Source organism: Gopherus evgoodei, chromosome 16 (genome assembly GCF_007399415.2).
Source record: "Gopherus evgoodei ecotype Sinaloan lineage chromosome 16, rGopEvg1_v1.p, whole genome shotgun sequence".
NCBI classification, from domain to species: domain Eukaryota; kingdom Metazoa; phylum Chordata; order Testudines; family Testudinidae; genus Gopherus; species Gopherus evgoodei.
The window spans coordinates 15704949-15715358 of NC_044337.1; the positions used below are offsets into that span (position 1 = coordinate 15704949).

General features: G+C 42.4%; 1 protein-coding gene across 6 annotated transcripts in view; it reads left to right on the forward strand.

Annotated features, from left to right (window-relative positions):
* PRRC2B (proline rich coiled-coil 2B) overlaps positions 1-10000 on the forward strand; it is a 69695-nt gene extending 59695 nt beyond the window's left edge. For 4 of the 6 annotated variants that reach the window (XM_030536057.1, XM_030536059.1, XM_030536062.1 and 1 more), the window contains 4 exons: positions 1589-1765; positions 2492-2583; positions 3818-3899; positions 5235-10000. In XM_030536057.1, coding sequence (XP_030391917.1) covers positions 1589-1765; positions 2492-2583; positions 3818-3899; positions 5235-5375 — 492 coding nt within the window. In that variant the 3' untranslated portion in view covers positions 5376-10000. Of the gene's footprint in view, positions 1-1060; positions 1194-1588; positions 1766-2491; positions 2584-3817; positions 3900-5234 lie in introns of those variants that run through there. The other 2 variants (XM_030536060.1, XM_030536061.1) reach the window with 2 other exon arrangements.
* Positions 10001-10410: the final 410 nt, after the last annotated feature.

Below are 10410 nucleotides of genomic sequence, written 5' to 3' on the forward strand. Positions count from 1 at the left end.
GGCCGTGATATTGCAGTGATAGCTGCCCTAAGAGCCCCAGCTTCAGTAGGCCAACACGTCCCCAAATCTTTAGTAGTAACCATTTAAAAATCATCCGTGTTTTCAGGGTAATTTTGTTTGACCTTAATTAAAGACTCATCTCTTTTTATTTCAACTCATTGAGTGTTTTGGCCTAATTAACAATTTCTGCTAGTCTGTTGGGTGGTACCTTAAGAGAAGTTTCACTGTGTTTTCATGTCATTCTCTTGCTTTTTTCTTTATTAAACATAGTTCAGAAAGGCACAAAAAATCCTACTGTTAGGGCAGCTGTGTTTATATGGATACTGAGCACAACTATTGAGTTGCTTCTGTGGAGAAGTATTGTAGTTGGCTGTAAACTTTGCTTATATTGCACAATACAGTAACTGTTTTAAAAATACAATAAAAACCAGAATATTCCTAATCTTTTTATCTTAAAGAGGGACTTTCATGCTGAGGGAGACTCAAGAACAAGGATTGTTAATTACAGAAAGTAACTTAGCTGGGGAAAACGAAGAGGTTACTGGCCAACCAAGTATTTGAAGAAGTGCTTTATCCCTTGTAACTGGTCTTTCCTTCCTGGATCATGTAATGAAGCCTTAATCCTTTGTCATTACAATGTGGTGTCATGGGAAGTCCCAAATCCAGCAATTATGCGAACTACCAGATCAAGTAAGAGGGAATGAGAGGCTGCGAGGGAGAGAACTCTTGTTTTAAAGATCTCCGATAACTAGGAAAAGTGGCAAGGAGCAGAAGGAAAAGCCACATGCAAAGTGAATAGGTTTCTTGGACAGCGTGATAAGTGTGGGCATCCACTTCATTAAAATAAATAAATAAATGGAAGGGCAGCACGGCTTGCTAAGGATCACGGCAGTGTATATGAACTGTGCTTGAGTTTGTAAATGGTAGCTTCTTCTTGCCTCTTGTCCTCCCTCCATGTTTTACGAGCCCTTTTGAAAATTTGGTCTTTTTTAATAGCCATTGAGTCCTGAGTTAATTTTTTTAATCACTTTTAACCACCACCATCATCAATTGTTTCAAGAAGGGATTGAAGCCTGTCATGGAACGTAAAGCTGAGGCCAGTGTGAACCTTCCTGATGTTCCAGTCCCTGAAATCACACCAGCAGAGGAGTATAGCAGATTTTTAGATGTGGACATCGAGCTGAAAACAAAAGGTGAGCTGTCTGACACCATTGTGGCTGCCATCACCACTCAGAGGGCTTGCCATGCAGTGACCACGAGGAAGACTGAAGAAAAACCGATGAAGGCTCCAGGCGATCAGGAAAGCCCTGTGTCTGAGCACAGTCTTGCTAGAACAGCACTTTATTAAAAGAACAGATGGTGTGGTTACAGGGTCTGGCAACTCTATCTTAAAATGATTTTCAGTATGAAAGTCCCTCTTTAATGTTCACATCTGCATTTGTTCTATAGCAGTGTGTCAGGTTTAAGATACTTCTTTTAGGTATGCTTTTAAGCATAAAATGCTGTGCTTTTAAGGTATTAGTAGGGAACATGTTGAGATGGACCATTGTTTTTTCCATTAAGTAATCACATGTAAATTATCATGCAGCTGACAATGCCTATGCCTGGGTCCCAGCTTCCTCTCCCCCGGTATGGTTCTGGCCAGCAGCCACTGATTTTACCACAGTCCATCCAGCTTCCTCAGGGGCAGAATCTGTCTGTAGGAGCTCCCCGCAGGATTCTTCCACCTGGATCTCAGCCTTCTGTCCTCACTACCAGCAGGGAGGTAAGGGCTATGTACTTCATGAACATCTTGGCATTCTTTAAGGAGTCTTGCATTTGGGTTTCATCCCTCCATAATTAAAAAAACAAACAAAAGGAGGGGGGCAGAGGGAAGCCTCTTGTGGGGTACAGTTCATCATTAATAGGGCGTCATGCTTGCTTACTGGGTCCTTATCTTCCAAACCAGTGATAGGAGTGGAAGCAAAGGTGCACCATTCCTCCTATCTCCAAAACCCAAGCCACAGTCTTTCCAGTTCTGCTGCTGTTCATGATTCCACTTCCAGGAATCTGAACCCTCTCTGGATCCAGTTTGGAATTTCCATTTAAATTAAATGGAAATTCCAAATTTTCCTAGAGATCAGATGGGTGGTTAACCACAGGCACACCTGGAACACTGCTCATAAAATGCAACATAGTTGTAAAATGTCTCCATCTGAGTGGACGTATCAATGTTGTGTCTGGTTAGATGTATTCTTATAAGGAGTGTTTTCTCGTGGAGAGAGCATGGGTTGCTAGAAATCAGGCCTTTATGTTCTCTTCCTGATTGTGCCTCAGATTGGGGCAAGTGATCTTGCCCGAGTGTCTCAGTTTCCCCATCTGTAAAATGGGAATAATGATACATGCTTCATCAGGGGTGGGGGCGAGGCTAAAGATTGATTGAAGTGTTTGTGAAGTGCTTTGAGATCTTTGGATATACAGAAGATATTTTCTAACTCATTTCCCTTCTTAGTCCTCCCAAATGGAAATGAAAGGGTTTCACTTCACAGATGGTAAACAGAACATGTCCTCCGGAGGATCTGTACCATCACCACATACTTACAGGTAAAGGATCCGGAGCTTAGCCCCATAGCTCTCGAATGAGGTCTTAATTGAAAAGTGTTGAATGGGAAAGGGTATAGTACTTAGCACTTGCAGAGAAATGGTGTTTATATCCTGCTTTCTTCTCCAGGATCTACTGATGTCTTCAAACATAGAATCTACGCTAGTCCAGATTCTGATGTAAAAGTGTCATTGGGATAGCTTTGTTGTTTGGGGGGAAAAAATCCCCACAAACCACCCTAATTAGCTCCGTGGCACTTCGGTGAAATGCAGAAAGTTACTGGGTTGCATCAGAGCCGTCAGATTCTAAGGCAGTGGTCCCCAACCTTTTTGTGGCCAGTAGCACATGCATGTTTTCAGAAGAGTGTGGCAGACGCCAACAAATACTCACATACAGGGCCGGCTTCAGGCACCAGTGGAGCAAGCACATGCCTGCGGCAGCACATGCTATGGGGTGGCATTCTGTCCATTCTGCAGAGTGGGAGGGTTTTTTTTGTGTTTTTTGTTTTGTTTGTTTGTTTGTTTGTTTGTTTGTTTTGGGGTTTTTTTGGCGCCAATTCTGGGCAGTGCGGAGAGAAGCCAGGAGGACAGAGAACACTCGCGCCTGCAGCCCTGGAGTACTCTGTCCCCAGCAGGTGCGGGGCCACGGCTTCTGTCTGGCTTAAGTCGCAGCCCCGCGCCTGCCAGCAACCGAGAATACAGGCACCTGCAGTCTGCAGTCCCGGAGAAGCCGGAGAGAAGCCACAGCCCTGCGCCTGCCAGGGACTGAGAACACTGGCGTCCGCAGCCTGCAGCCCCAGAGTTCTTGGTCCCCAGCGGGTGAAGGGCCATTGCTTCTCTCCTCTGCTGGGCACTAGGCGGGTGCACATAAATGCCCTGGGCGGGTCCCATGGTGCCCACGGGCACCACGTTGGGGACCACTGTTCTAAGGGAATTAAATTGTCAGAATTCTAGTTTTGTCCTCACAAGCCCAAGTAGCTGAGAGACTAATGTCCAGAAACTCTAAAACCTCATACTCTGAGCCTCCTTGATTCTTAGTTGCATTTTCTCCCCCTTTTAGTGAATGTGCCTTCACTTGGACTGGCATTTTTAAGAGCTCAACTGGCCATATAAGGATGTTCTAATGCACAACTGGCCCTGCTACTTGCGTACTCTGAAGGGACCTTGCTTTCACATTGACCATTTTCCTGTTCCATTGGTAATGCTCCATGTATGCTCTCATCTCTTTGATTTCTAGGCCTAGCTCTGCCAGCCCCAGTGGGAAGCCGTCTGGACCAGCAGTCAATATGGGTTCCGTGCAGGGACACTATGTGCAACAGGTAGAGTATGTTAATATCTTTTGAGTCTTGTCCTGAGGGAATCTGCTCTTGCATGCTTCCAGATTCATAGAGATCCTATCATTCTGTTTTGAGCTGACAGGCAACCATGCGTATGCTGTTGGCATTGCTAGGATGTGGAATTTGCTTCCCCTTGATATCCCCCTTTGTTTCACATGCATTTTATCTAGATATCTGTGGTGAGCCCGTTAGCAACACTGACTGTTTTTCTTCCTTAACATGATTCTGTTAAAGGGCTTTCCCTGTGTTTATGCTGTTTGGTATTTTGATTTGAATAACTATAGCTCCTAAGAACCCTAAGTCATTTGACTAGGACCCCATTTGCTAGGTGACCTGGCAGTTCTAAGTAATCTGCCCCACTCCAGCCTGTTCTCACTTCTTATCTATATTTCAGTTTTCTTATAAGTGTGTATTGTTATGGTAATGTTGGCTCCTTAATTGTTACCGTCCTCCAGACTTGGTTTTATTTATTATATTGTTATTGAGCACTCTAGTGGAAGATAAGGACATATCAGAAATAAAATATATTACTCCATCAATTTCCTGGTCTTTATCTACTCACATGTGAGACCAAATGACTGAATACTCCCCAGGGAAAGCAGATGAGAAGTTACCTTGGTTTAGCAGGGAAGTTTCTCACTAAAAGTCGAAGATGGCACATACGGGGAGGTGTGGATACTGTTCCCAGGCCTGCCACAGACTTGCTGTGTGACCTTGGGGAAGTTAGTGTCTTTTTGTTTTCCCTGTCCATAAAAATTGGAGTGGGGAGATGTTGAAGCTAAAATAGCTCATGATTGCAAAGCATTTTGGAATACTTACATGTGAAGTGCTTTAGAAGGGCAAAGTACCCCAAAAATGGGGAGTACTAGAATTTTGGAGCAAATTTGAGTGACTAAGTCTTGTAGGTGGAGATACCAGCTTCAACGCACGGCCAACAAATTCACATGCTTGACAGATTTTAGCTATATTGCTGGGTGTGAGGTGCTCGGAATCTGTGGTGATGAGCCACACAAGTATCCCTATGTACCCATGAAGAGGTAATCAGAAACGAGAGGGAAGAGTAATTGAGCAACCTCTGGCAAAGCAGTAGCCCAAGTAACCTTCTGCATGTTGCTAAACCTCACTTTAGGGAAGCTGGTGTTAAAATTGATGCCTGCTTTTATTGCTTTGGGAGGGAACTGACTAGTAGTGTGCCAAATACTTACCAGTAAGAAGCCTTTACATTGGAGCTGCACGGACAGTTATGCTATACACCTTTGTCTTTGTTCATTCCTAGGTCCCCTTGCTAGCTAATTCTTTGTTTCTCTATGTCAAAAGGCAAAGCAGCGAGTGGATGAAAATAAAACCAACCTGGGAGCTGTGAAATTGCAAGAACCATCCTCTGCAAACCAGATGAAGCCGGTGCGCACGGGAGCGATCAAACCTCAAGCTGTAAAAGTGGAGGAAAGCAAGGCCTAGGAGAGCCCGTGATCACCCGCTGTCTCTACTGGCTGAGAGAGGCATTGCAGTTCAGCCTGTACCCCACTGGAAGTTCTGAAAATCTGGCCAGATCCACCACCAACCCAACACTGACTAAAGCAACATAATCCGAGCCCCTCTCCCAACAAAGCAGTTTGAAACAATGGATGTGACATTGACCTGCTTGCTCAGAAACCAAACCAACCACCTGCTCCCATGTGACTGTTGAGTGGCTCAAGCCATTTTTATTTTCATACCCCACCCACAGGTAGCCAGGATAGCTCCTTTGGCAAAGCCCATCCTTCTCCTTCCCTACTTCTGTCAGCAGAATGGCAACATGGGGAGAGGGTTAGTTGGAGGTTTTTCATTTTAAAGGCAGCTGAGGTTTTTACAAAAAAAAAAAAAAAAAAAAGGAAGGCAAAAAAAAGCTATATCTTTGTTTATTGCAAAACTTTTATATGTTCTCTCATTCCCCCTTCTCTCTGCCCTCTCATTCCTCCCAGAAGATAACTCCTCAAACCAATATCATGTTCTGAGATAGAACCTGCTTAATTTTATATACAGTTCTGTGCTACATTGACAGTTGTGACTCTCTTAAATTGAATTGTTTGGGTGTTTTCCCCCCAGGAGGTTTAACCTTCCACATTATTTGATTAAAAGAAATACAGGACAGTTAAGGCATCCAGTCATTTTTCAGTATTTTGGTTTTAAGCTAGAAAGAGTGCTTGCTTTAGAAGTAAATGTGTAACAAAGGTATATAGTAGATCAACGCATTAATCTTGAAACTCGCACCACTTAACTGTAGCTTTGGGGTGCCCTGAACACAACAAAATGTGGCTTTTTTGTTTTAAGGAAAGGCACTGAATTTCTGTTGCAAGCTCATCTGGACCTAGTTGTTTCTGTGGGTTGGATTTTGTTTTGGAGACTGCCAAATGCACAGTGAAAGGTAAATCATGGATTTACAAAATGTAAAATCTGTTAATGACTCTCCATACCTTGCATGGGTCAGAAGAGTTGGCTAGAGCCAACAGGTCTATTTGGACTACTTTTTGTAGTTGTGATGCTCTCGCTATGCTCCACCCTTGGCCGCTGTAATTCTTTATGCCTCCTTGCCTCGTGGGGCTGCTCTGTTTCCCCAGGAGCCGATCTCTGAGCTTCACTCTCCCTTCTTTTCCAGGTCTTGCTCTCTGCTTCTTTCTCGTCTTCACAGCTTTTTGCACAACTCCCTTGGACACAAACCAGTGGGAACCCCTCCTCCCACCTCTGCATACCAGTCATAGTACACAAATTCAGTTGTTTTTTGCATCAGAAGCATATGGTTACATAGTGGCAGTTTGGATTCATCCCTATGTTCCTTCCTTCCCCAGACTAACAAGTGGTTCTCTCTTTTTGGTGCAGTTGCGTACAGTGGGTATGCACTTCCTCAAAAGAATTTGGGGGCATATTAAAAAAGTCCCAATGGGAAGGGTGGGGTTTTTTTTTGTTTTTTTGTTGTTTTTTTTTATTGTGTGTGTGTGTATCTATCTGTCTATCTTGCAGGAAGTACTTGCCAGTTCCTGAAGGTGCTTGGGTCCTAAAGCTGATATCGGTCTTAAGTAAACTGAACCACCTCCAGCTAACTTGTTTGTACTATTTAGCTCTTAAAAAACCAAGAATGGACTCAGTTACTCTGAAATGAGGGAAGGAGACTGTCACTTCTCTGGTAGATGATAGCCTGCTGACTGTACTATCTACCTGTGCTAGATGGCAGCAGGTAAATTGCTGGTGGTTCCAAAGAAGACATTTTGAACAAAGAATGTAATTGGGACGTGGTCTGAAAGTGTTTTTTTAGAAGAGCAGGTTCTCCAGGATTTTCTGGACATGCATTTGAAGTTTTAAACTAGGTCTAAATCAGGTTTCTACAATAACATTAGAAAGAGCTTAGATACCTGAACTAACTTAGAAATAGTAATGTCCCCTCAGATCATGGTAAAGAATCCTGAAGGGATTGGGATAGGTTGGTACTTTAAAAAAAAAACAAAAAAAACCAAAAAACAAAACAACTTTCTTTTAATTTTGTGGATTTTTAACTTTACAGCAGTGTGTCAGCATGTCTCAAGCACTCTACAGAGTACAGACCTTGAGAATTAACGACACACAGAGCCTTCAGAAATCTCCCAAACTTGTTTTCTCATCTGCTAGTTGTCATTCTTGCTCCCAACATTTTCCAAAGACTCCTCCACCAGTGAGTCATCCAGCCCCCTTCTATCCCTGTCTCCCTCCGCATCCTCTCTTCACCTTGAAATATTGTGATCAATTGAATTGGTTAAAATTTCTTCATTACATTGTGCGCCCTCTTCTAATTCTTTGCCCAGCTGGCCCAAGATAATATCAGACCAGAGTTTAATGGCTAAAGACTTATCCAAGCCTCTCTTTTCTTTCCTTCCAACTGTAGACACACTATTTAGTCTTTTCAAAGACTCAGATCTTTTTCCTTCATCATATACGACTATTGAATGGTCCTGTGTGTTGGAGAAATCAGGTCATTGCTAGATATGAGATGTTTCAGTCCCTCTGGTGTAAATGCCATCAGAACTATAGTTCTTCCTGTTGAAAAAGGTCATCCCTCTTTCTCCTTTACCCCCTTCATCCCCAAACAGAAAAAAATACTAAAATTTATTTATATGTATTTGATGTTGTAGGTCTAGGTGAAAAAGTAAATGTTTCACTGCTCTATTTATATATTATGTCTGAATTATTCTGTGCAGGAAAGGCCAAGAAATGCATGAGAGCCTCATTCCATTCATCACCTTTCAGTGACTGTCAGCTGTGGTTTACAAGACTCTTTCACTTAATGGATTTTTGTCTGATGGAAAGCAGTTTTAGAGCCCAGAGTTTTAACTACTCTGCCATGTTGTTTGTTAGCGCTAGTGCAAGGTTAGTGCAGCCTGTAATGTTCTTGAGAGTCAAATAAATGGAACTGTCTCCAGTCCTCAAGGTGCAGAAATGTAAAGGTCTCTGGGCCCTATACCAATTCATCTTTGGGAGGGAGAGGTTGAAGATGCATGGAATGTTGATGGATTTATAGGTGGTTACTTCTACTTGCCATCTCCACTCCACTGCTGAAATTTGGGGCTCCATAATGACTTCTTTGCTGCTGAAATTTGCTTTATCTGCAAACTGGCTGCCAAACAGCTACAGTATGCAGTGGGAGGGAGAGATGGAATCCGTACTCTTACAAGTGGGTTAAGCAGAAGTATTCAGAGGCTGACTGTGTTCTGTGTTTTAACCAGACTGTTTAGCGGAAGGCCTGAAGCATGTATGTGTGTAAATACTATTCTATTATGCACAGTGACTGCTGGCGTGTCAGCTACATTCAGTGCTGCCTGCTTTCCTCTGTGTTCAGTCTGCTTTTAGCTCCCAATTAAAAAAATTAACATGTGTTGAGAAAGATGCCTTGTATATTTTAAATAACAGGTTAAATTAGCACAGTCACCAGTGAAGCAGGTGGTGGTGGTGATCTTTCATAACTCACTGTTGGCTTTCCCATTTGACAGCTGTACAGCATTCAGTAACTCTGAAGTGTTCTGAGCCCATTGAATCTCATGTGTGTTTGTGTACATGCAGAGAAGCACGCCATTTAACAGATTTCCTTGCAAGAATGCTGCAAAGCTACAAGCTGCCCTGTGGTTCATGTATATTTATAAATATATAAAAAAATGGAGCTTAGCATTTCTGCTATGTCTCACTTTTTGGCAGGCTACTATATTCACTTTTAAACGAGCATCACTCCATGCTAAGCTCTCTTCTGTTGCATTATGTTATCCTTCTTCGGTTTTGCTCCTGACTGGTTAAGCACAGATTAATTTCTTGGAATGTCAACTATTTTTGGCAGACGTTTTCCTTGTATGAAAGATTTCTCTTATGAGTAAGAATTACATTTACAATAACAAGCAGAATCCTTGTAATGTAGTTGTGGCCCATCAATAAGAGACGAACAAGTACTAAAGCAGTGGAACTACTGGCTGTGTGAAGAGGCAGAACCAATCCAAGTATGTATTTTTGGCTTTTTTATTTTTTAAATCCAAAGGCCACCAAGTGGCATAGACAACCTCTTGGAATTAATAATTTGTCCATAGCACCTCCAAGATGTCTGCAGTCAATAGCTAACCACCGGTAGCCCTGGGAATCACAGCAGCAGCAATGGAAGCACTCACTCTTTAGCATGTCAAGGCATTGGCCTTAGTTGGAATCCTTTCTCTGGTTCTGTATAAATTGCATTCATTGTTTCTAAAGGGGATATTGTACTCCATAAAGCTTATAACCTCATGACTGTATAGTAAAGTTTTTTTTGGCCTTTCCTCTTTGTCTTTTCATGTAGACCAGATATTTGAAAGGGCAGACGATGGATAAATGTGTAACGTGCAACCTGTTTATATTTTTTGGAAACTTTAACTTGGACCAGAACTCAAATCACGATATCACCAGGCCAGTGGTGGCACACTCTTTATTGCCCTTTTTCTTTATTTTCCGTACCTATTGTTTCTCCTTTCAAATATGTGATTGTATTAGCTCTTTCCATATGAAAGAATTCTCCTTATTTAAATAAAAAAGTTAAAAAAATAAATAAAGCAGATTATGCTTTTCTCAAATTTCCTGGGTGATTTTGTTTGGTTTATATTTTTAGGAAGAGATTGATGGAGCTAGGTTTTTATATTGTGTCTATTACCATGCTCTCTGAATACTTCATGCTACACTTAGCATTCTCTACCCTAACTAAACAGATGTTTTTGCCTTTCCTAATGGCTTACAGTACACACAATTCCGATTGTTTCTAATAGCTTATTTATATCATTGTGATACCTAGGGCCCCCCTTGTGCTAGGTATTATACAGGCTACTAACAAGGAATATAGTGCTTGTTACCGTGTATAGACTAACCAGAAGAGTGGGAGCTCTGCCAGTGGGTGGTGAGCCCTGCAGAGTACAGCTCCATCAATGGAGGATGTAACGTGAACACCACAGGGGGAACCAGTGCCTGCATCCCTCCAGCAGTA